Source organism: Odocoileus virginianus, unplaced genomic scaffold (assembly GCF_023699985.2).
Source record: "Odocoileus virginianus isolate 20LAN1187 ecotype Illinois unplaced genomic scaffold, Ovbor_1.2 Unplaced_Contig_6, whole genome shotgun sequence".
In the NCBI taxonomy this organism is placed as follows: domain Eukaryota; kingdom Metazoa; phylum Chordata; class Mammalia; order Artiodactyla; family Cervidae; genus Odocoileus; species Odocoileus virginianus.
In genome coordinates this window covers 1,743,738-1,769,916 of record NW_027224323.1, presented here as the reverse complement: position 1 = coordinate 1,769,916, position 26,179 = coordinate 1,743,738, and the positions used below count along the sequence as shown (strand labels likewise).

At 53.9% G+C, this 26,179-nt stretch overlaps 1 protein-coding gene across 1 annotated transcript; it reads right to left on the bottom strand.

The window, feature by feature from the left end:
* Positions 1-224: 224 nt before the first annotated feature.
* Positions 225-25,676, bottom strand: MXRA5 (matrix remodeling associated 5). The gene is given in 7 exon segments (XM_070463841.1): positions 225-3,256; positions 9,315-10,215; positions 15,160-16,474; positions 16,476-20,170; positions 21,526-21,916; positions 22,544-22,673; positions 25,468-25,676. Coding segments are annotated over 7 exon segments (8,547 nt in total). The 3' UTR covers positions 225-1,350.
* Between the last annotated feature and the right edge of the window lie 503 nt (positions 25,677-26,179).

Genomic DNA, 26,179 nt, shown 5'->3' with positions numbered 1-26,179 from the left:
TTTTTTTTTGGATGTGGCCCACCATTTTTAAAGTCTTTATTGGATTTCTTACAATCCTACTTCCATTTTAGGTTTAGGTTTTTTGGCCCTGAGGCATGTGGGATCTGCAAAGTCTTAACCACTGGATCACCAGGGAAGTCAAATCAACCAATCTGATTTAAAACTCAAATGCAACTCATGTGCTTTTGCCCTTGAAAAAAATACCACTGTCATGACTGCTTGGCTCTTTGGAAAATATTATTTTATTATCCAATGTACATTATATGGGCCTTAAAAATACAGTAAAGCAGTCATGGAAATAACAGATCAACTTTCAGTGGCAGACAGGAGGAAAGCGATTTCCGAGCTTGTCCAGAAGACAGTGGGTTTATTCTCTGGGGTCACAACTTTGCTTTCTGTTCCGTCTCCTCTCATCTCCCTGCAACTCTCATGGGATAAACTTTATTATAAACAAGGAAATTCAGTATGTCAGTCCCTCCCCCACCCACAGGATTCCTGGGAACAGTAATATCTTCATGGTTCATGAATCTGAAGGAAGATGAGGAGGAAACTTGCTTCAACTGCATTTCCATGCCTGCCCTAATGTATCCAAGTCTTGTAAAGACCAATAATTTATTATTTTTAACGAGACAGAAAGTATGTCTTTTGCTTTCTACTCTCATCGTCTGATTAGAAAGAAAAAAAAATAATATATATATATATATAAAACACTATATAAAAAGTGAGTTCCAGGAACAGAGCATTCTTATAAAACGAGATGTATTGTATGACACATGTACGTGGGTTAAAAAAAAAAAAATTCAATCATTGTGGTTCTCAGGCCTTGTTGGGCAAAGTGGAATGCTGAGATAACGGAAAGGTGGATACTCGTTCTAGAAGGTTCTATCGTGTTGAAACTGCAGCAGGTTAACTAGGGGAACGCGTTTTGCAGCCGGGTAGCGAGGCATGGTGAATGTCTATGATTTGTTTGCAGTGAGTGCTCCTCAGACGCTCGTTCAGGCGGCAGGGTGGCGCCCGCGACTCAGAAAATTGAGATCCGCACCCCAGTCCCGTGGAAAGCAAGACCAGGGCGCTTGGCATCCTGTAAACAGGTCACAAAGTCCCCCTCGTCGGGGCAGACACCGCCTTACAGCGCCTGCGGTGTTCCCTCGCGTCAGCAAGCTTCATTTTAACTTCCTAAGCGATCGCAACCCACTCCAGTATTCTGACCTGGAGAATCCCACGGACAGAGGAGCCTGGCGGGCTACAGTCCAGGGAGGAGGGGGAGTCTCGGCATCCCACACGACTGAGCCGCGAACACTTTCGCTTTCAGGCGAAGGCCGTGGAGTCCCCGCCATCCGATTTGGCATTTCAGTAGATGTGGACGTAGGTGGTCTTAGAGTCGCTGCCCAGGAGGTTTTTTGCAGTGCATCTGTAGAAGCCCGCGTCTCTCTGGCTGGCCTGCTGGACAGTCAGGGATCCCTGCGGGTGCAGGAATCTGTTGCCATAGAGACGGGTCTGAGTCCCCACGGTGAGATGCGACTTGTCGGGCAGCTCCCAGCTTATCTCGGCTTTGGGGATGCCCATGGCCATGCAGTTCATCTTCACGGTGCTGCCGGGGCGGGCGTAGATGACCGGCGTGGGCTCGCTGGTGATCCGCGGGGGATAGGCGATGACGATCACCGGGACGCTCACGACGGCAGGGCCGTGTTCGCCCTCCGCCTTGCAGACGTAGGTGCCCCGGTCGAAGACCGAGGCGTCCCGCACGGTCAGGGTGCCGTTCTCCCAGAGGGCGAAGCGTCCGCGCACCTGGGGGCCGTCCAGCACCCGGCCGCTGGGCAGCGTCCAGGAGGGGCGCGTCCCCCGGGCGCCCGGGGCGCAGGGCAGCCGCAGCGTCTCCCCGTTGACGATGCTGACCAGGTTGTGGTAGCGCTTGCTCGTCTCGGGCTGCAGCCCCACCTTCAGGGACACGAGCCTCTCCGTGTGGCCTGCCGAGTTGCTGGCCACGCAGCGGTAGGCGCCGGCGTCCTCGGACGAGAGGCCGCTGACGTGCAGCCGGCCGTCCCCCTTGTGGAAGAACCTGTGCAGCCGCTGGCCGCTCCGCAGCTCCGTCCCATTGGGCAGGACCCACAGCAGCGCGGGCGGCGGGGTGCCCGCGGCCGAGCAGTTGAGGCTGATGGTGTGGCCGGCCATGGCCGTGATCTTCTCGCTGACCGGGTCGTGGAAGACGGGCTTCTCCAAGGGCTCCAGGACCGTGAGCTGCACCACCAGGCGGGCCTCCCCGCCCTCGTTGCGCCCGATGCACGCCAGCTGCACCGAGTCGCTCGCGCGCAGGCTCTTGATGTCCAGCGTCCCGTTGCGGTGGATGGTGATGCGGTTGCCGTAGTAGGGGGCGGGCAGGACCACGCCCTCGGGGAAGGCCCAGAGCACGCGCGGCGCCGGCACGCCTTCCGCCCGGCAGTCGATGAGCTTGCGGCTCCCGCCGGGGGCCACCTCCCGCACCGTGGTGATGGCCTCGGGGTATCCGTTGATGGTGGGCGGCTGCACGTGGACGTGGATCCAGACGGTCTTCCGGTCCTCGCCGCCGCGGTTCCTGACCACGCACGTGTAGTTGCCGCTGTCGGAGCGCTGGGCCTTCTGGATGAGGAGCGTGCCATCCTGGTAGACCTGGTACTTGTCGGACGAGGCGGGGATGAGCCGGTGGCTGGGAGACAGCCAGGTGACCCTGGGCGCGGGCTCCCCCTGGGCCTCGCAGGCCACGGTGACCACGTCCCCGTAGGGCACCTGGATCACCGAGTACGTCTTGTTGCGGATGGCGGCCGGCTGGCTCACCACCTTGACGCGCACGCGCATCTCGTCCTTGCCGACCTGGTTTTCGGCGAAGCACGTGTAGTCCCCCTCCTCCCGCGGGCCCACCTCGTTGAAGTAGAGCGTCCCGTTGTGGAACACCACGTAGCGCTTGGCCCGCCCGCCGCTGTCGTCCGCCTGCATGAAGGAGTTGACCAGGCTCCCATCCGGGAGGCCCCACGAGATCTCGGGGTTGGGGAGCCCCGTGGCCAGGCAGTCCACCTTGAGGTCGCCCCCGTAGAGAACCCGGTGGTCGTTGGCTTCCTTGTGCTGGATCTTGGCGGCTTTCATGACCACGTTCACCTTGAGCGCCACGAAGTCGTCGCCCACCTTGTTCCGGGCGACGCACAGGTAATCCCCCGCGTCTTTGTCGGTGACCGACTTCACCACCAGCGTCCCGTTGGCGAACGCCTTGATCCTGGTGTCGAAGCTGACGGGGAAGAAGAAAAGGAGGAAGAATGTCAGTCTCCCAAACGCTCTCTTGGCCTGGCTCGAGATCACCGAAGCAAGACAGAGACTTGGGGTTCTGAGGAACCACTAGGTGGTCAGGCTGTTGTCACTAAGGCATGGTCAACTCGTTGCCACCCCGCAGGATGTAGCCCGGCCAGGCTCCTCTGTCCAGGGGATTCTCCACGCCAGAATACCAGAGTGGGTTGCCACGCCCCTTCTCCAGGGGATCTTCCCCACCCAGGAATCGAACCCGCGTCTCCTGCATCGGAGGCAGGTTCTTTTACCACTGAGTCACCTACTCCATGGGATTCTCCAGGCAAGAATACTGGGGTGGGTTGCCATGCCCTTTCTCCAGGGGATCCTCCCCACCCAGGGATCGAACTTGACTCTCCTGCGTTGGAAGGCAGATTCTCTACTGCTGAGTCACCAGGGAAACTCCACCAGTACCCAAGACTGCCACTCAAAACGTCAGATGGTTTTTGCAGCCGAAAGGGGACACTACCCAAACACAGAAGCAATTTATTTACCATGAATAAGAACTTCCCGGTGGAGCCTGCCCTCTGGCTGGCCTGGCCACGGATTCAAAGATGTGAAATGCAGCCTACGACATCAACCCTGTTAGTGTGTGCGTGTGTGGGGTGTGTGTGTGTGTGTGTGTGGATCAAATATTTGCATGCTGGCCAGTGCGGTGCTTAGGGTAATGATAAAATCAGATCAAATGCTACAGGCTTGGACAGAATGAATATGCATTAACCTTAGGATGAGGTGAAATTTTTCCTAAAGAAAGCACTTTACGGACGATTTCTACCCTTGACAGTTCTCATGTGGCTGGACTGAACTATGAATCAAAGAGGAAGCAAAGTATCGACGCCACGAATCACGGAGGTGTGGTGATCGGAAGAGTTTCGATGCTAAGGTGGGATGCCTCAGCACTTGATGCTGTTGGTCTACAAGTTTCTTCTCTAGAGTGTGTCAGTGTCAATGTGCTCAGTGGTTCAGTCGTGTCTGACTCTTTGCAACCCCCACAGACTGTAGCCCGCCAGGCTCCTCTGTCCATGGGATTCTCCAGGCAAGAATACTGGAGTGGGTTGCCATTTCCTTCTCCACTAAAGCTTACAGATCCTCACCAGTTTGCACCTATGCTACATGCCATTTCTCCACGCAGTAGACCTACATTCACACGCTGCTGAGTTAATATGTAAGAAAAAAAGTTTTTCAGCATAAAGGGGCAACACGGAAAGAAAGACAGAAACAGCTACCCTACGTACGGGACATTTTTATAAATAGGTATTGGCATCTCCTCCAGCAGTGCAGAGCTAATGCTTTGAGTAACGGGTTAAGATATTTAGGAACTTCCTACTTTAAAAGTGACCAACATCTCAGTTACTTATAAATGATCATTCTGGCTTCTGTAGAGGGAACTTGAACATTCATCCCTAAATATTTCCTGCACACTGCATCATTCTCATAGCATGTATGGAATGGTTAATTAAAAAAAAAAAAGCCTATGATGGAATACAACCTTGAAACCTGATTGCTGTTGTTAGGTCATGGCTCATCCCTTAGAGACACCATGGATTGTAGCCTGCCAGGCTCCTCTCTCCGTGGGATTTCTCAGGCAAGAATACTGGAGTGGGTTACCATTTCCTTCTCCAGGGGATCCTCCCGACCCAGGGATCGAACCCTTATCTCCTGCATTGGCAGGCAGATTCTTAACCACTTAGCCACCTGATCATTGTTCATCAAAGCACCAATCGTGGTGGTTTAGTTGCTAACTTGTGTCCGACTCTTTTACGACCCCAGGGACTGTAGCCTGCCAGGCTCCTCTGTCCATGGGATTCTCCAGGCAAGAATCCTGGAGTGGGGTGCCATTTCCTCCTTCAGCAAGTCTCTCCGACCCAGGGATCGAACCCAGGTCTCCTGCACTACAGGCAGATTCTTCACCGACTGAGCTATAAGCACTTATTGACAAGGGCCAAATAAACTGTTTTGTTGGCCACGGGAAAGAGAGTCAAGTCTATGTGAATCAGTCAGTCACTGGATAGCAGTGGAAAAGACAAAAGATGTTTTAACGTGTCTTGGAGTCAGACTCCAGAAATGTATACAGTAGCATATGTCTGAAAAACATTTAGAAATGCCTATGGCAACGAATCCTAGTCTTGGTCACAATCAGAATCCACAGAGCAAGCCTGAAAAAGGTGGCTGGCTCCACTGCACAGGAGACTTGGCTTCAAGACACCAAAGTCCAATACCTCTGTTTTTTAAACAATCCCAGTGTGTAGGCGGGGCAGAGAACCCGCTCCTTTGTAAAACTCCCATGGGCCGTTTAATGACACTTTTTTTCTGAGAATGTAATTAGTCAGAAGCTAGGAATAATGAAGCTACAGAGACCATCGTTTATGATTTACAGCGAGAAGCTGTAACACCGCCCCCGTCGACGCTGGAATGACCATCCTTCATTTCAGCGTCCGTTCAACACTCGCCTCAGCCTTGCCAACGTCAGTGGAAAACAGGCCTCCACGTGGCAGGACACCGGCCCAGCTGGAAGATATTCTGGGGAAAACCGGGTACGTGGTATTCCGGATGGACTGTGCAGAAGTTCACGAGGTACCACCCAGCGGCCTGAAGTTAAAATAGACAGGCTGGGAGAATGCGACAGCAACCTTTTCCTTCATTGAAAGGAGACGGTGTCGGCACAGAATCTTGGGTGCTGCTTTTTTTTTGTCCTTGTCTGCGGGGAGGAGCCCACACCAAGCTGCCCGGCCCTGGAGGCTGAGAGCTGGGGAGGGGGTGGGGTTTCAACATGGCGTCATCGGTGTCGCTTTGTCTCACTGCTGCCAACCCCTGTGTCTTTCTTCTGCAGCTGGAAACACTGAACAAAGACAGTGGCTTTGGGGGGACACGCCCAGGGTTTTGCAGCTTCAGCACCTAATGTAAGGGGCTGGATGACTGTCCATGGTGGCGTCTCCTGTGCATGGCGGGGTTTGGGGCAGCTCTCCTGGTCTGTACTGATTAAACAGTAGCATGTATGCATGTATGGATGGATGGATGGATAGACTGGATGGATGGATGAATAGATAGATGCATGGATGGATGGATGGATGGATGGATGGATGGATGGGTAGATAGACATATGGGTGGATGGATGGATGGATGGATAGATAGATGGATGGATGGTTGGGTAGACAGAGATATGGATGGATGGATGGAGAGAGGGATAGATGGATGGATGGAGGGATGGATGGATGATGGATGGATGGAGAGATGGATGGATGGATAGATGGATAGATGGATAGATAGATGCATGCATGCATGTATGGATGGATGGATGGACGGATGGATGGGTGCATACACATATGGGTGGATGGATGGATGGATGGATGGAGGGATAGATAGATGGATGGATGGTTGGGTAGACAGAGATATGGATGGATGGATGGAGAGAGGGATGGATGGATGGAATGGAGGGATGGATGGATGGATGGATGGATGGAGAGATGGATGGATGATGGATGGATGGAGAGATGGATGGATGGATAGATGGATAGATAGATGCATGCATGTATGGATGGATGGATGGATGGATGGAGGGAGGGAGGGAGGGAGGGATGGATAGATGGATGGATGGGGGGAAGGATGGACAGACTGGATGGATGAATGAATAGATATAGATGCATGCATGTATGGATGGATGGAGGGATGCATGGATAGATGGATGGATGGGGGGTGGATGGATGGATAGACTGGATGGATGGATGAATAGATAGATGCATGCATGTATGGATGGATGCGTAGATGGATGGATGGATGGGTAGATAGACATATGGATGGATGAATGCATGGGTAGATGGATGGATGGATGGATGGATGGATGAATGGATGGGTGGATAGGTGGATGGATAGATGGATGGGTGAATGGATGGATGGGTGGATGGATGGATGGGTAGATAGACATATGGATGGATGAATGGATGGGTAGATGGATGGATGGGTGGATAGACAGACTGGATGGATGGATGGATGAATAGATAGATACATGCATGTATGGATGGATGGATAGATAGATGTATGGATGGATGGATGGATAGATGGATGGATAAATGGATGCATGCATGTATGGATAGATGGGTGGGTAGAGAGACATATGGATGAATGGATGGATGCATGCATGCATGCATGTATGGATGGATGGATGGATGGGTAGATAGACATATGGGTGGATGGATGGAGGGAGGGATAGATGGAGGGATGGAGGGATGGATGGATAGATAGATAATTAGACAGTCACTTAGGCTATGTCAGCATTTGTCAGTCTCAACCCTACTGACACCTGGAGGCTGGACGACTCTCTTATGTGGGGCGTCCTCTGCACTGTGGGGTGTGGAGGAGCATCCCTGGTCTCCACCCATCAGGTCTAGGAGCACTCCCCGCCAAGGTGTGACAAGCAGAAATGTCTCTGGATATTGTCACATGTCCCCTGAGGGCCAAGTCATTCCTGGTTGAGAACCACAGCTAGAGATAGATAGAGAGATGGATGGATGGATAGACGGATGGATGGATGGATGGGTAGATAGACATGGATGGATGAATGGATGGGTAGATGGATGGGTGGATGGATGGATGAATGGGTGGATAGATGGATAGATGTATGGAAGGATGGATGGGTAAATGGATGGATGATGGATGGATAGATAGACGTATATATGGAAGGATGGATGGGTAGATAGACATATGGATGGATGGATAGATGTATGTATGGATGGATGGATAGATGTATGTATGTATGTATGGATGGATGGATGGATGGATGGATAGATAATTAGACAGTCTCTCACGCTAGTTCAGGGTTTCTCAGCCTCAGCACTACTGACACCTGGGACTGGACAACTCTCTGGCGTGGGCCATCCTGAGCACACATCCTCCATGCCGTGGGGTGTGCAGCAGCACCCCTGGTCTCCACCCACCACATGCCGGGAGCCCCACTTCCCCATTCCTGAAGTCACATCAACCAAAAATGGCTCCCCAAATTGCCCCAAGTCCCCGGGGGTCAAAATCCCCCTTGGTTGAGACCCACTGCTCTAGATTCAAACATCTGGGACTCGGAGACAGGGCAACAAGGCAAGGTGCTTCTTCTTGTCGCCAAAACGAACTTTAAGGATTCCAGATGTGTGACCTTGGTGTATCACCATGCCTTTCAGATTTTTGTCTTTCCCTCCTTTCCTTCTGTTGCGGATACACTTTAACATCACGCGTGGAGCTCCTACGTGTTTTGTTGAGATTCGATTATAGAAAGAGAAGGCAAACTGTTTGTATCTATCCTTTTGTTGTTTCTGTTTAGTCCTTAGGTCGTGTCTGAATCCCTGGCCACCCGATGGACTGAATCCCGCCAGTCTCCTCTGTCTACGGGATTTCCCAGACAAGAACACTGGAGTGGGTTGCCATGCCCTTCTCCAGAGGATCTTCCCGATCCAGGGATCGAACCCAGGCCTCCTGCATTGCAGAGGGATTCTTTACTTCTGAGCCACCAGGGAAGCCCAAGAATACTGGAGTGGGTAGCTTATCCCTTCTCCAGTGGATCTTCATCACCCAGGAACGGAATCAGAGTCTCTCCTGCATTGGAGGCAGGTTTTTCACCAACGGAGCTACCAGGGAAGCCCATTCATTCCAGACAAGGAGTAGTTCCCTTTTCTGTCTGACCCCAAGAAAAGGTGTCCCCCCCAAATCCCAGTCATTGGAAAAGACCCTGATGCTGGGAAAGACTGAAGGCAGGAGGAGAAGGGGGCGACAGAGGATGAGATGGTTGGATAGCATCACCGACTCGATGGACATGAGTTTGAGTAAACTCCGGGAGCTGGTGATGGACGGGGAGGCCTGGCGTGCTGCAGTCCATGGGGTCCCAGAGTCGGACACGACTGAGCGACTGAGCAACACAATTCCAAGGGGAGACGGAGGGAGGTGCCCCAAGAAAAAAACTCCGGGAGCGCGCGGAAGTGCCCGGGGAATGATGGTGAGCCCGGAGCGCCCCCATACGTACGTACCTGAAAAGCGCGTCGATCATCCGCTTGGACGGCAGCCTCCAGACGATGCGCGGCCAGGGGTCCCCGGAGGCGCTGCAGTCCAGGCGGAGGGTCCCTCCGTAGCGAACATCGGTCCTCTGCGGGGAGGTGCCGGTGATGCGCGCGTTGGCGGCCGCGCGCTGCACCGTGAGCTGCACCGTCCGGCGCGCCGAGCCCACCAGATTGGCGGCCACGCACTCATAGCGCCCGCTGTCCTGGGGCGCCAGGTTGCGGATGTAGAGGGTCCCGTTGGGGAAGACGAAGAGGTTGCCGTGGACGAACTGCGAGGGGCGGATCTGGGTGCCGTCGCGGAGCACCCAGCGCACGCTGGGCAGGGGCGCGGCGCGGGCCGTGCAGTGGATGTGGATGCTGAGGCCGGGCGGCAGCGAGATGTTCTCCGCCTTCTCCTGGTGGATGACCGGGGGCAGCGCCGCCACGTGCAGGCGGATGGCCAGGCTGTCGGCGCCCGCCGCGTTGCTGGCCACGCACTTGTAGACGCCCCTGTCTTGGAACGACGCCTCCTTGATGCTCAGCGTCCGGTTCTCGTGTAGCGTGACCCTGCCCTCCACGGGGGACACGGTCTGCCACACGCGCCCGTCGGGGAAGACCCAGGAGATTTGCGGCGCGGGGGTGCCCTTGGCCAGACACTCCATGGCGATGGTGTCGCCCAGGTAGACGGTGACGTCCTTGTAGTGGGAGGCCAGGATCTGGGGCTGCTGCACCGTGACCGACAGCAGGACCACCATGCGGTCGGCCCCGTGCAGGTTTTTGGCCGTGCACATATACTGCCCGCGGTCCTGCACCTGGACGCTCCGGATGACGAAGGTGCCGTTCTTCAGGACCTCGAACCGCTGCAGTCTGGTGTTGGGGGTCATCAGAGCGCCTGGAATTCAGAAACAGCTGCCATCAGATGCGATGCACACAGCCTCTTTCCGCAAGGTTGGAATAAAGACGATTAGTTAATGCATCTCTGCCTGCAGCCGCCCAGTCGCCAAGTCTTGCCCGACCCTTTGCGACCCCACTGGACCGTAGCCCGCCAGGTTCCTCGGGCCATTGGACTCTCCCAGGAAGGAACACGGGCGTGGGTTGCCATTCCCTCCTCCAGGGGATTTTCCCGATGTAGGGATTGAACCTGAGTCTCCTGCATTGGCACTGAACCATTAGGGAAACTCTTTAATCTCATTTCTCCCGTTTATGTCCAAACTGCAAAAAAGCAAAAGGCCCAACCCCCAGGACTTCCAATAATCTTCTCGAGCACGCATGTGTGTGTGCTAGATCACTTCAGTCGTGTTCAACTCTCTGTGACCCCGTGGACTGGAGCCTGCCAGGCTCCTCTGTCCGTGGGGTTTCTCCAGGCAAGAATTCTGGAGTCAGCTTTAAGTATAGATATATCCCCTCGCTCTTGAACCTCCCTCCCGCCCCCAGCCCAGCCCTCTAAGTCATCACAGACCCCCGAGCTGGGTTCCTTGACAGCTTCCCACTAGAGATCTATTCTTCACATTGCAGTGTACGTAGAGGGTGTCATGAATATACAGTCAGGCCGTGGAGAATTATAAGAGGGAAAAACATCCTGTTTCCTCAACACACACATTTTAAGTGGGAAAGAAAGAGATGGCATAGCGCTGCGTGCCAAGGCGTGTCCAACTCTCTGTGACACCAAACCGCAAAGGCAAAAAGACCCACCCCCAGTACCTCCAGGATCGTCTGCGTGCCTGCTAAGTCGCTTCAGTCGTGTCTGACTCTTTGCGACCCCATGGACTGCAGCCCGCCAGGCTCCTCTGTCCGTGGGATTCTCCAGGCAAGAACACTGGAGTGGGTTGCCATTTCCTCCTCCAGGGAGTCTTCCCGACCCAGGGATCGAACTGGAGTCTTCTGCCCTGGCAGATGGGTTCTTTACCCCGGGGCCACCTGTGAAGCCCTTTCGTTGACTGACTTCTCCTCTTTACGTCCACACGGCAAAGAACAAAAGACCCACCCCGCCAGTACCTCCGATATTCCTCCTGACTCTTTGGTGAAATCCCCGAATCAGGGTAAATGACACCTTTCCGCCGGGGCAGCGGGTGTGCTTTTCAGAGAGGGTTCTGGAAGGTACCATGAGCCCCAGGGTCTCCCAGGGCGGCCTCTTTGTTCACTGAAGTTACCGGAGAGGCAACTCTGCTTTGCTCAGTCCCTGCCTCCCCGAGTGGACACTCAGGTCCTCCTCGGGTGCCCAGGTCGGTGACAGGGACGCTCCAGGTTTGCACTCGCCGTCCCCCTTGGCCCGGCCAGGCTCCCGAGAGCCAGGTTGGGCGGGTCATTCTCTGTCCCATGTGGCTGAGCTGAGCTCTCACGCATGCTTCCTGACACCCCTGCCTCTATAGCTGGGGGGCACCTGTTCCTCTTTCTCCCCACCATCTGTGCACCGCAAGAGGCAAATGAAAAGACGCTCAGCATCACTAATTATCAGAGAAAGGGAAATCAAAAATACAGTGAGGTATCAGCTCACACCAGTCAGAATGGTCATCAATGAAAAAAAATCTACAAACGATATTAAAAAGCAGAGACATTACTTTGCCAATAAATGTCCATCTAGTCAAGACTATGGTTTTTCCAGTGGTCATGTATGGATGTGAGAGTTGGACTATAAAGAAAGCTGAGCGCCAAAGAATTGATGCTTTTGAACTGTGGTGTTGGAGGAGACTTGAGAGTCCCTTGGACTGCAAGGAGATCCAGTCAGTCCATCCTAAAGGAAATTGGTCCTGAATATTCATTGGAAGGACTGATGCTGAAGCTGAAACTCCAATACTTTGGCCACCTGATGCGAAGAACTGACTCACTGGAAAAGACCCTGATGCTGGGAAAGATTGAAGGTGGGAGGAGAAGGGGACGACAGAGGATGAGATGGTTGGATGGCATCACTGACTCTCCAATGGACATGAGTTTGAGTAAGCTCTGGGAGTTGGTGATGGACAGGGAGGCCTGGCGTGCTGCAGTCCACGGGGTCGCAAAGAGTCAGACACGACTGAGTGACTGAACTGAACTGAACTAATGATAAATGCTGGAGAGGGTGTGGAGCGAAGGGAACCCTCTTGCACTAGAACTAACATGTGATACAGCAATGTCACTGCTGGGCATATACCCTGAGAAAACCATAACTCAAAAAAAAAAATCCACATTCACCTAAGTGTTCATAGCAGCACTATTTACAGTAATGACATGGAAGCAAGCTAAGTGTCCATCGACAGATGAATGAATAAAGATGTGGTACAGACACACACACACACACACACAATGGAAGATTACTCAGCCATGAAAAGGAACGCGCCTGAGTCTGCTGCAGCGATGAGGATGAACCTAGCGTCTGTCGTACAGAGTGAAGGAGGTCAGAAAGAGAAAATCAGATATCGTGCACATTAACGCCTGCATAGGGAATCTGGAAAGATGGCTACTGCGGAATCTGTTTGCAGGGCAGGAAGAGAGGAGCAGATGGAGAGAAGAGACAGGTGGGCACAGTGGGCGAAGGAGAAGGTAGGGTGACTCGGGAGAGTAGCACTAACATATATACAAGATCGTGTGTGGAACAGACAGAGAGAGGGAAGCCCAGGTCTAGCCCAGGCTCGGTGATGACCTAGAGGGGTGGATGGGGCTGGGAAAGGGGCTTAAGAGGAAGGAGATATATGGACCCTGATAGCTGATTCACGTTGTTGTACATCAGAAACCAGCACAGCGTCATGTAAAGCAATTATATTCCAAAAAAAAAAAATAAACCCAACTGGAGCTAACTAAGAAAGGAAAAGTGTAAGTCGCTCAGTCGTGTCTGACTCTTTGCGACCCCACAGACTGTATCCCACCAGGCTCCTCTGTCCATGGGGATTCTCCAGGCAAGAATACCGGAGTGGGTTGCCACGCCCTCCTCCAAACCAAGGAAAAGCTGGCGCTAGAAGCAGAATCCCGGCCAGGTGGAGGAAGATGCATGATGGTCTTGGCATGGCCCAGGGACACGCTATGATGGAACAAGGGACAGAGGACGCCAAGGACGAATGCAAATGGGGTCTCTTCACTGCAGGGACACGCCTTCCATCCGAGGCAGAGTCCTTTCAGAATGAAAAGCCCCGTGGTGTTCCCCCGCTGGCTTTCTCCAGCAAATTCCTCATCAAATCATTAGGGAAGTCTTTGGCGTCCAACGCGGAGCCTATCAAAGAGGTCAGTAATCTGCCTGCGCCCAGCGCCTCTTCTCACGACTGGAAAACGTCCAGCGTGTGTGAGATCAGCAGAGAACATACAGCTGTCTCCAATGTAACAGCGCCGGTCACTTCCTGGGTTATCTACACGGCAGATGGAGGGAAAAAAAAATCAAAAAACCAACCCTCTGAACAGAATCCAAGCCTGAAGGACACAGCTGTGCTTGAGAGATGGAAAGACAAAGAGGGAAAGGGAGGTAAGTTCACAGAGACTCCAGGGCTGGAATAGAGACGCAGATTTGTGGATACAGCGGGGCAAGGACAGGCTGGGACGAACCGAGAGGAACAGTGACATATATATATATACCCTATATGTGTAAAATAGCGCGACTGGGAAGCTTCTGGATAACACAAGGAGCTCATCTCGGTGCTCTGCGAAGACCTAGAGGGGTGGTCATCACGTTTAGTTCCCCGCGTCGCCGTGAATCTGTTTGGACATCCAAGCAGATGGGTTGTTTTGGGTGAACCAGAGCGGTCTTTGCAGTACCCCAGCCTGCCAAGTAGAGACCGTCGTGTGGACCCTTGTTATGTGCGCTGAATTTTGTCCTTCCACCATCAATTCCTATGTTGGAGTTGGGACCCCCACCCCCACCCCCACCCCGCAGAGGCTCAGAATGCAGCTGTGCTTGGAGACGGTCTTTAAAAAGGGGATGAAGGTGAAAAAATGAGGTCTACGAGGGTGTGTCCTGATCCCAGAGGACCGTGGTTCTGATGAGAAGAGGAGATGGGGACATCAGACACATGGACGGATGGCCGCGTGAGGAGACGGCCGTGGATGCGCTGAAGAGGATTCAGGGGGGACCAGTCCTGCTGTCACGTGGATCTTGTACTTCCAACCCCCCAAACGATCAGAAAAGAGGTTGGCTGCTCCAGCCGCCCGTGTAGGGTGCTCAGTGATGGCAGACGGGGCTGACTCATAGAAATCACAGCTCTAGGTTCCACACAAACCAACACCCGCCGAGCTCAGACCAAAGTCCAGCGACCTTCCAAGACAGTGGGAGGATGCGGGGGCTGGGGGGGGACTTCCCCTCACCTTCCCTTCCTGCAAGCCCCACGTGCCTTGCCGATGACTTCTGTACCGAATCTCACGGGGATAAGGCAAGAGGGTCCTTTCTGGAATGTTTCTAAGCCTCAGGGTTTCTCGTCATTGTTCAGTTGATAAATCACATCTGATGCTTTGCAACCCCGTGGACTGTAGCCTGCCAGCCTCCTCAGTCCATGGGATTCTCCAGGCAAGAATAGTGGAGTGGGTTGCCACGCCCTTCTCCAGGGGATCTTCCCAACCTAGGGATAGAATCCGCTTCTTTTGCACTGGCAGGCATTCTTTACTTCCAAGACACCTGGGAAGCCCTAAGTCCCGGTTAGAAATGCTACGTGTTTCCACTGCTGCTTTAAAAAAAAAAAAAAACCTCACACCCTTGTTCATTTCTTACTCCCCTGTCCCTGTAATGGGATACACCCATTGATAGATTCTCTGGAGTCCTTTCCCATCCCATCTACCCATCGTCCTGAGAGTCTCTGGTTTTACGTGGACTTCTTACACCAAAGGAACTCCCCCTCTCCACCTACCAGCCCTGGTTAGAACGCCCAAGGTATAAACACCATACCTGTGGACAGCTTGGTCCAAGTCACGAAAGGCTTGGGTTTGCCCGTGGCCTCACAGGGGAACATGACGTCCGTCTCCGCGGTGACGGTCACGGTCTGCGGGGATTTGGTGATGATCTGCGGCTTTTCCCCCAGCGTCCAGAATTTGGACGCAGGCGGCCCTCCGGCAGAGAAGAGCTTTGAGCTGCTGTGATGGAAGCTTCTGGAGGGCGGGACGGAAGACGTCGTGAAGGGGATCGAGCTCCGGGTGGAGGAGACCGGGGGGATGTTCCGTACGTTCGTGGAGGGGGGCGCTGTGGTCCTGGGGGCGTGCAAGACGGGAGGTGCTGGGGGCCCCAGGTCCATGTGGAAGATGCTCTGAGCGTGGATCCGAGTGTAGGGACCTGTGTTGACCTTTCTGTCTCTCAACGCCGGGGCTGGAGAGCTGGGTCCCTGAGGTTTCGGAGTGCCTCCCAACTGGGGGGAAGACAGGGTCCTGTTGATAAAGAAAGGGAATCTTCCGCCGGGAAAAGGAGGCGCTCTCGAATTCGGAAGCTTGCCCACGGGGTCTCTTCTTAGATCGGGCAGGTGGTTATTTCCCAACGACCTGGAGTTGCCCTGGAATCGGTCAGTTCCCTGGCCGGTCGCCGGACCCGGAAGGCTAGGTTTGGACCCAGGCCATAAAACCACCACGGGAGTCGTCGGATAACTCGGTGATCTTGGAGTCGTCGCGTGCCCGCCCTCCGGCCAAGCCCTCGACGGGTACGCGGTGACTCCTGGTTTGCGGGTCAGGTGATGAGGGGGCTGGAAGGTGACCGAGTGTCTGAAGGGGCTTTGTGTGACTGCGTGCGGGGGTCTCACGGTTCCTCTCGGCGGGATCGGTGTGGCGGGAACTCCGGCTGGTTGGTGGAAAACTGGGACCCTCCCAGCCTCGTTTGCACCATCTGGAGCACGGGGAAGCATGTTTTTCATTGTACCATCAAACGCTTCCTGTCTTAACGCCTGCTCTGGAGTCAGGGTAAACTTGTCCTGCTTGGAAGAGGGCGTGGATAACTGGTCTGGCTTCGCCAGATGCCGAGTTACTTCGTTTTTCACCAAAGGCGCTTTGGTTTCTGGGGTCCCCACGTAATGGAAGGAGACGTGGTCTCTGGAAGCTTTCCAGGCTGGGGACGTCCCTGAAGGAAAAGGTGGTGTGGGCTCTGTGGTGGTCTCTGCGGAGGATATGAGAGTCGTGGGTGGGAATGGCGATTCTGGCTGCACCACCGGGGCGGGAGTGGACACGTGACTCTGGGGCCCGATTTCAGAAGGGACGGTAGCGTGAGCGGTTTCACGGGCTTCTCTGATCATGGACGGTGGTTTCCGCCGGACTTGAGGACGCCTCTACTTTTAGGACGGGGAGAGTCGTTGAAGGAGCCGCCTGTTGGGGTTGAAACAGTGTAGAGACCCCCGCTGAAGGTAAAAACTCAGTAGGCAAACCTAGATCCGCTGCCTGTCTCACAGAGGGTGATCCTGTAAGCGCTTCCGGAGGGCTGGTAACAGGCGGGTCTGTGTGTTCCATCGCAGGCTGGCTTGCCCCTGGCGGATCCCAGCTCGTCGTTTCTGGAAAGGGAGATGTCAGAGACGCCTCCTTAAATCCTCTCGCGGGGGAGACCTTGGCCCCAGAAGGTGATACCGCGTGAGTGACTGAGGCTCCAGGGACCACACCGTCGGTTTGATAGTCCCCGAGGTCTGTGACACCGTGGTTATTCATTTCCTTTCCGTCTGACACGGGCTCGCGTGTGACGGGAACGGCCTCTCGGAATCTGTCACGCGATAAATGTGTTTTGCTGATGCTAGCTGTGCTATAATCTCGCATGCCGGTTAGCTCCCGTGGGTCTCCAGTGGTGAAAGAGACGGTCGTAGGGGAAAGTGCAGCTTGGGTGCTGGGGGGAAAAGAGGTTTTATGCTTATCTTCTGGAGAAAGGCCGGGCTTGGACACAGAAGCCACAGAGCTGAGGGTAGAAGCGATGTATCGGTGTCTGTTGGGTCTCTTGCCCTGTTTCCTGCGTGGGCTGCCCCTGGATACAGGTTCGGCATGCTCCTCCGTGTCCGAGCGTCCCGGGGTACCTACGGCGCTGGTAGCCCAGGTCGTAGGACCCAGAGAACTCGCCCCTCGGCCTGCAGTCTTCACTTCGGGGACCTGGGTCGGTGGAGTCGAGACAGCGTCTGTCGGGGCAGACGTCGTATGCGGGGTCTGTTTATGGCGGTGTCGGAATTTGTGGGGTCGGAATCGCCTCCTGCCATGGGGCCTCTTCCGAGAAGGGTGCGTGGTCAGAGCCGACGGTGAAGTGTCCTGTGGGGCTGGCGTGGTCACTAGTGCCGTGGTCGTGTCCTTGCCAAACACGACACCAAGCGTGGACTCCCCGGGACGCTTCAAATCAGTGACGCTGTTCACCGCTTCTAGAGTCAAGTCAAGCGGAGTGGTCGGGTCCACGGCTTGCCCGTTTCCCTCAATGTGTCGGGAGTCCATGGGGTGTGTCCCGAGTGTACCCTCTTCCTGCAGTGTCTGAGAAGTCTCCTTCGTGCCCTGGGGAATCACTGGGTGGCCTGGGGTGCTTAAACCAGTTTTCACAAGCTGCGGGCTCTCTGTCTGTTCCTGGAGGCGCGTTTCAGCTGGGACGTCGGGGTCCCCTAAGGTGGGGTCTTCAAGCGGCTCAGGTGTCCTGGCCTCGGCAACCCACGAGACGGGAGTTGGCATGAAGTGTGCGGAGGCCTGCTCTTTCACGGTATGCTCAGCTGGTAGTGGATTTGTCCCCAGATCGGGGTAAAAGGAGGTCACAGTCTCAGACTCAGCCAAGGGTACGGCTTCCATCGGAGATTCATTCTCAGGGGATGTGGACTCCGGCACGGACCCAACATCAAGGGTAGACCAGCTGTCTGTGACTACCTTTTCACTGGTGGGCCCCTTATGCTCCATTTCTAGGGCCTGCAGAGTAGAAAATTCATAAAGTATAGATGACGGTGTCGTGGCTGGGGTCTGGTTGGAGTCAACTTCAGTGGGAGTTGTACCCAGGGTCTTCTCAGAAGAGTCCTCTTCAATATATTCTTCCACGGGTGTCCTTGTCACTCTGGATTCACTGCCAATGATTCCGTCGTGGCCAGGCTGGAGCGGAACGGTCCTAGGGGAGGAGACAGCGCTGGAAACCTGTTCCTCCTCGCCAAATACGGACGTATCTCCCGAGGATTCTTCTGCGCTGCTTGTGGTCTGAATGGGCGCTGAGCCGGCAGCGACGGCAGGCAGAGGTGGAGTCACGTCCTGCCTCGTCACCGAAGGCGAGCTGACTGTGATGACCTGCGGTCCTTCCGTTCCCTTCGGGAGAGTTCTCCCACGGACTCTGGCTAAGATGTCTGCCCAGCGTTCTGGATTAATCTGCTTGTTGGCCACGTTTATCCTCCGTCTGGACTCGAAGACCCTGCGGCCTTCGGCGACGTTGGTCTCCGGCTCCTTTGCGGGGTGCTTCCAGGGTTTCAGCTTTCTGCGCCCTTTCCTGGTCTTCGCACCTCTGCCGACGGCGTCGTCCGTTGCTCTGATTAACACCTCTTGGTCCTGCGGGTGGAGGACCGTCCTCGATGCGCTCTCTTCATCTCCCATGCCGGATCCGCCTTCATCCTCCACGATCCCGCCTCGCCCTCCCGAAAGAGTCCTGCCTCCTGGGCGCCCGCCTCTTTTCGGAGACCCGCCGGACCCCCTCTTGCTCACCTGGACCCCCACCGTGAAATGGTCTGCCCCTCGCTGGTTGACCGCCACACATCTGTAGTAACCACTGTCACGGCCTTGAACCTTGGGGATGGAAAGACTGCCGTCGGCCAGCACATAGGCGTGCGAGGCATTGGCCATCGCATTCAGCATCCTTTTGTGTGGAAGGATCCAGCTGATCTGGGCTTCCGGTACGGCCAACGCCGTGCAAGGCAGCGTCACGGGCTCCCCTGGGTTCTTGTGAACGGTCACCGTGAACGCGTCGGGAGGCTGAACTACCGGCGGCTGCACCAGGAGCCTGTAGAACATGCGGTCCGTCTCATCCCTCACCCGAGCGACGCACTGGTACAGACCAGCGTCCGACGGCTGCGTCGACCTGATCTTCAGCCAGCCGCTGGTGAGGACGGAGAACCTGCCGTCGCGGTCTTCCATCGGCGCTTTCACAACGGACCCGTCTGGGAGCACCCAGGAGATGGAGGGGCTCTCGGAAGCCCTGACCTTGCAGCTCAACTGGCAGGGGCTCCCCTCCAGGACGGTCTGGGCTCTCTGCACGGCCTCGCCGGGCTCGATCATCACCCAGCTTCTGCTCCGAGACAGCCTCGCGTCCTTGGCGGACACGACCAGGGCGTGCCGAGACGAATAGGACAGCACCACCACTTTGGCCGAGCTCAGACGCCGGTTGAGTTGCAGCTCGATGGACGGCTGCATGACCCACTCCGGCTGGGCGAGGATGTGGGCCCTGACGCCCGTGTAGTACAGCGTGGCGTCGTCGTCGGCATCTTGCCTGTACTGGAAGCCGAGCCTGGGGTCTCTGCCGAGCGCGGGGTCCCGGTGGAGCTTCACGGGGACCTCGCTGTAGTAGGCGATCAGCTTCCAGAGCTTCTCGTAGTTCTGTCGCGTCATGGGACACTCGAAGTCCAAGGCGACCGTGGCGTTGATCTCTATCTCCTGGGGGTCCGTCTGGTTCAGGTGGAGCCTGGACACGTCCGTGGGCTTCCTGATGTCGCAGACCAGGTGGACCGTGTTTCCGTGCTCGTCGCTCATGTTCACGGACACGTTCCACGCGGGGAACCGGAACCCGTCCGGGGAGAAGGGGTGCCGGGCATCCTCGTCCTCCTCCGGATCGTCCTCGCTGCTCCGGCTCCCGTTGTGTCTCAGCGGGGACTCGATGGCAGGCTTCTGACAGGGGACGTCCTGCAGCGTCTGCAGCTCCTGTGGCTGCCACTTCTTGGGACTGAAGCACGTGGAGCAGAGCTGACCCCCTTCGTAGGCTTTGTCCTTCTTGCACTTCAGGACTCCTGAAAGACAGCATCCGACAAACGTGCTCTAAGTCAACGACCCCAAGAACGGACAGAGGATGAAGATGCGTCTTTATCGCCTGGGTGCATCTCAACCAAGGTTCAACACCTTGCCTACCTGTGTCCGTGATGTCACCTAGGAGCTTATATCCATTTAACCCCATTGTGTGGTAACTAACCAGGGTCTGGGAAGTTCCTGACAGGCAGCAATGAGTACTTTTTAAAACGATACTCTTAGGAACTTCCTTGGTGATCCAGTGGCTAAGACTCCAAGCTCCCAACGCAGGGGGCTGGGGTTCCATCCCTGGTCAGGGAACTAGACCCCACATGCGGCAAGGAAAAGGTGTTTTTAAGTTGACAAAGAATCTCTCTTCGTACATAAGGTGCAATTTTCCTTTTGTGAAGGTCCAGAAGAACCTATGTAAGTCTCTGCAACGCATGAACGTATTTCCAGGTCCTAGAACCAACTGTGGGCTTTCCTGGTGGCTCAGAGGATAAAGGGTCTGCCTTCCATGCAGGAGACTGGGGTTCAATCCCTGGGTTGGGAAGATCCCCTGGAGGAGGGCATGACAACCCACTCCAGTGTTCTTGCCTGGAGAATCCCACGGACAGAGGAGCCTGGCAGGCTACAGTCCACGGGGTTGCAAAGAGTCAGACACGACTGAGTGACTAACAGTTCAGGACCAATTGTTGGCATGACTTGTATCATGCTGACCTTTCATAACTACATTATCTTTTGTGACAATTACTCATCTTAGGCAGTATTTTCTTTTTTTGGATTCACTTTCTTACTCTTAGCTTCCTGGACACTCAGTCCTCCAGAATTTTGTCTTTCTCTGGCCAACACTGACTGTTTCAGCGCTTCTCTGCCCAACTCATTATGGATGAACTATTCCTGGACTCCGTCTAAGCACCCTCCCTTCTGGCCCTGCCCTGTCGTGGAGGGTCTCGCCCACGGGGGTGGTTTCAATTACCGTCTACTGGCCGACAACCAGTTCCGTCTCTGCTTCTCCAGCCCAAACCCATCCCGACGCCCTACTTGACAAGTCCATCAGATGGTACAAAGGCTCCCCAGACTGATGTCTACAGAATCAAACTATATTTTCTCCCTGCTAAACATCTCACGGCTTTTCTGTACTCATCCGTGCCAAGTCGCTTCAGTCGTGTCCAACTCTTTGTGACCCCATGGACTGTAGCCCACCAGGCTTCTCTGTCCATGGGGATTCTCCAGGCAAGAATACTGGAGTGGGTAGCCATGCCCTCCTCCAGGGGATCTTCCCGACCCAGGGTCGAACCTGGGTCTCCCTCACTGCAGGCGGACACTTGACCGTCTGGGCCGCCTGCGCGGTTCCTACCTTTGGATCTGGCGTCCCACTCCAGAAGCCAGGCCATGTCGCAGTCACAGGCCCACGGGTTGCCGTGCAGGTAGAGGTTCTCTAGAAGCGGCATGTTCTGCAGCATGCCGGCGGGGAGACGGCTGAGGGCGTTCTCGGCCAGGTAGAGGTGTCTCACGGTGGAGAGCCGGAAGTGGTCCAGGAAGGCGAAGGTGGAGAAGGTGGCGGGGTGCAGCTGCCGAAGCAGGTTCCCCTCTAAGTGGAGGAGCCTCAGAGAGGTCAAGCCGCTGAACGCTTCCGGGTGGATGAACTCGATCCGGTTGTGGTCCATGTGCAGCCTCACCAGGTTCCAGAGCCCCCGCAGGGTCTCGCCCGTGATGACGCGAAGCTTATTGTAGCTGAACTTGAAAACCTACAAAGACCGGAAGTGGGAAAATGTTGGTCAGTCGCGTCCGGCTCCGTGTGACCCCAGGGGCTATACGGTCCAGGGAATTCTCCAGGCTTGAATACTGGCATGGGGTAGCCTTCCCCTTCTCCAGGGGAATCTTCCCAACCCCAGGGATCGAACCCAGGTGTCCCGAATTTCAGGCAGATTCTTTTATCAGCTGAGCCACAAGGGAAGCCCTGTGTATAATTAAAAACAAAAACACCATAAGAAGGAACAGAAGGCAGAACAAAGGGCAGGGAAGGAAAGACATGAAGCTTGTTTTGTTCATGTTTTAAAAAAGTGGCCGTTTCATTCATCGTGAAGAAAAGCATTTTAAAGTCTTCCCTCTCTCCGCGGCTGGTGATAGAGGTTGCAACTAGGGTCAATCATATATGTCCAGTCTGTTTGTTTCCAGTAGCTAGGTGTGACCGACTCTATGACCCTGTGGACTGTAGCCCAGCAGGCTCCTCTGTCCATGGGGTTCTCCAGGCAAGAAGACTGGAGTGGGTTGCCATGCCCTCCTCCAGGGCATCTTCCCGGCCCAGGGATCAAACCCGTGTCTCCCGCGTTGGCAGGGGGATTCTTTCCCACAAGCCGCCACGCCCGGCTTACCTGGAGCGAGATGAGGTCTCTCAGAGCCCCGTCGGGGATGCTGGGGATATCATTGCCGTGGATCATGAGCAGCTCCAGCTTCGTCAGTCCGGCGAACGACGTTTCCGATAAAGCCTGGATGCTATTAAACCTAGAAAAGAAGAAAGAAAAAAAAATTGAAATGGAAAGTCATTTCTGAAAAAAAAAAAAAAAAAATCTTTGGGGCTCTCCCAACAGGAAAGAGCAGCTCTTTTTTTCAAAACAGGAAAGAGGCACTCTTTTTCTTTCAGTGATGAATGAGAACCCGAGAAAAACATCTGTGTGGGAATGAAAATCAGGAGCGCTCTGCCAATAATCGGTCATTCCCTGAGGGTTTCCCACCCTTTGCAGACTGCTAACAGGCAACTCAGACCCTGAGTTCTATCTGTAGCAGACACTGCTGTTGTCTCTTTTCTTTTCTCCCAAAAAAATGCACCGTGCCAGCCTCCTTTTCTCCCTTGAGGTTGGACTTCCCTGGCGGCTCAGACGGTGAAGAAGCCGCCTGCCGTGCAGGAGACCCGGGTTCGATCCCTGGGTGGGGAAGACCCCCTGGAGGAGGGCATGGCAGCCCACTCCAGTGTTCTGCCTGGAGAATCCCATGGACGGAGGAGCCTGGCGGGCTACCGTCCACGGAGTTACGAGAGTGGGACACGACTGAGCGACTAACACTCTGCAGAAACAGTGCTGTAAGATGGCGACTGACATTCTTCTACTATGTGCACTTAATGTTTGTTTTAATTTTTCACTTGGAGGATCACTGCTTTACAATATTGTATTGGTTTCTGGCATACATCAACATGAAGCAGACAATGAAAACGTGGCCCGTTGAATCAACTTACAAATTAAGCCAGATGGAAGTCCTATGTGTAGATGCCATGAAACCCGTCCTTGTTTTTTTTATTCTTTTTATTTTTTCTTTAATATGACACAAAACCATCTCAAGATACTATTGGCGGAAGGAGGAAAAAGAGTCATTTTGATATCTGTCTTTGCTTCCAATGATAAAGCGTTTGCGTGCTCAGACGCCAAGCCGTTGTCCCAGTCTGCAACTCTACGGACTGTATGTAGCCCGCCAGGCTTCTGTGTCCATGGGATGCCCCAGGCTAGAAGACTGGAGTGGGTGGCCATGCCCGCCTGCAGGGGATCTTTCCAACCCAGGGAATCAACCTGCCTCTCTTGTGTTTCCTTCAGTGCAGGCAGATTCTTTACCTCTGAGCCAGCGGGGAAGCCCAAGAGACAAAAGTGATCACAGATCAACTCTGTTTCCCTTCCTGCAAAACGCGCAGAGCCCATTCGACCCTGATTCAAAGCAGCTTCAGCTCCTCTTTTGCATAAACTGGAAGACCGTGAAAAGGAAACGGGTTTTTAAATTGTAAAACAATTTAAAGATTATAAAAAGGAAACGCTTACTGTTCCCTCTTCTGGCAAAGCCAATGTCTTTTCCCTGTGGAGTGATCATCATCGTGGTTGGATTTTTTTTTCAGACAGTCAAGTTTGCCAAGCTTCTTCTTTTTTTTTGGGAGAGAGCTATTTCATGGTCCATTGCTATGGATTTTTGAAGTGTTTATTTCACTGTCTTAACTGCCCTCTTCTACTGGACTTTCTAATCGGTAAAGGCAAGAATTTTTGAGGCTCTATACTCAAAGAGGACTTTGTCTTACCGGTCATTTGTCTTACTAAGATGTCTATTCAGCAAACCCTAAATAGTTTCATTGTTTTATAGGTGGGAGGAAGTAGCTAGCACATTTTGCTGAAGAACTCCAAATGATTGTTTACCATTAGAATTCTGCAAATCACAGTTTAGTATGAAAATTTCATGAGTACCTATAATTCATGGAAATTGACACTTAGCTATAGAAAGTATATATGGGTAGAGAAGAAAATTGAAACATAAAAATTCCACCTGAAATGCTGCCCTAAAATATCTCTTTAGGGGACTTCCCTGGTGGTCCCAGGTGGTGCTAGTGGAAAAGAACCCACCTGCCAATGCAGGAGATGAGAGAGACGGGGGTTCCGTCCCTGGGCCGGGAAGATCCCCCGGAGGATGGCATGGCAACCCACTCCAGTGCTCTTGCCTGGAGAATCACATAGACAGAGGAGCCTGGTGGGCTACAGTCCACAGGGTCGCAGAGAGTCGGACAAGACTGAGCGACTAACACTTGTACTTTCTGATGGTTCACTGGTTAGTACTTCATGCTCCTTCCCAATGCAGGGGGCCCAGGTTCAATCCCTGTTCTGGGAACCAGATACCACACGCCTCTACTAGGAGTTGGCATGACACAACTAAAGCTTCTACATGTTGCAACTCAGGCCTGATGCAGCCACATCAACAAATACCTGAAAAAAAACTGCTTAAAGGAGGTTGAAATTTTAAATAGGCAAAACCTGAAGGAACTCTTATTTCATCAAAGTCACGATTGCATCATACTGATAATTTACAGGTTATTTCATCAAAGTCACGATTGCATCCTACTGATAATTTACAGGGTCAAAGATGTGTCTCACTTATTCTGTTTATTATTTTGTGACAACTGCTGAAATCTATTTAAATACTATTAGCATATTTATGCACGCGTCATATATTTTGCATCTGCGTGTATTAAAGAGCTGTTATCAACGGAAATTTATCAAGGAGCTGAAGCTGTCTCTGATGGTTCCTAATCAAGCTTTGTGACAGAGATTGGTGCTGATGAATAAACTCAGATACTAGCCCCAAAGGACCACATGTAGTAGAGTTATAAATGTCCTCTTGATTCGGGCCACATCATGCAAGACATGGTGGCCTCCACAAGAGTATACACTCGCAGTCACGTATGTGCGCGCACACACCCGAACACGAAAGACGAAACCCGTCCCCGCCGGCTGGCCAGGAGGCTGAAGATCGCTCGAAGGAATGTGATACAAACCCCAGATTGATTCTTTCCACATGTGGAGAAATCCCAGCGGGCACGGAAGCCAGTGAGCGGAACGTGCAGTGGACTTCGCTGGGGACGTAGCAGGCGCAGGGGTGGGGGCAGGCCAGCGCCACGTGGGGGCGTCCCCAGAGCAGAATCAGCACCGCGGAGAGAGCCAGCCACCGCGCCCACGTCGTCCGCATCGCGTCCGGCGGGCTCATCCCGGCGCACCTGTTGGGGAGCCACGCAGAGCCGGGTGTCAGACAGCCCTTCCGGACGGCCAGCTGGTTATTTATTTATTTATTTTTTTACCTGCATTGTGCATCAGGGTGCTAAGTTTCCCAAGGCGTCGGCATGGGATATCTGGGTGACGCAAAGCGTGTGCGTGGAGCAACACAAAAATTTAAAAAAAAAAAAATTTTTTTAATAGTCGTTCGCCCCTTAGTTTAATGAACTGCAGAAGACAGCCTTCACTCCTGACATCGATCTGACGACTCGGAAATGTCGCTGGGTTGTAAGGGAGGGTATGAAATTGACAGGCCCCGTGGAGTGGGTAGCTGTTCCCTTCTCCAGGGGGATCTTCCCAACTCAGGGATCAAACCCAGGTCTCCCTCATGCAGGCAGATTCTTTACCAGCTGAGCTACCAGGGAAGCCCAAGAATACTGGAGTGGGTAGCCTATCCCTTCTCCAGGGGATTTTTCTGATCCAGGAAGCCAACCAGGG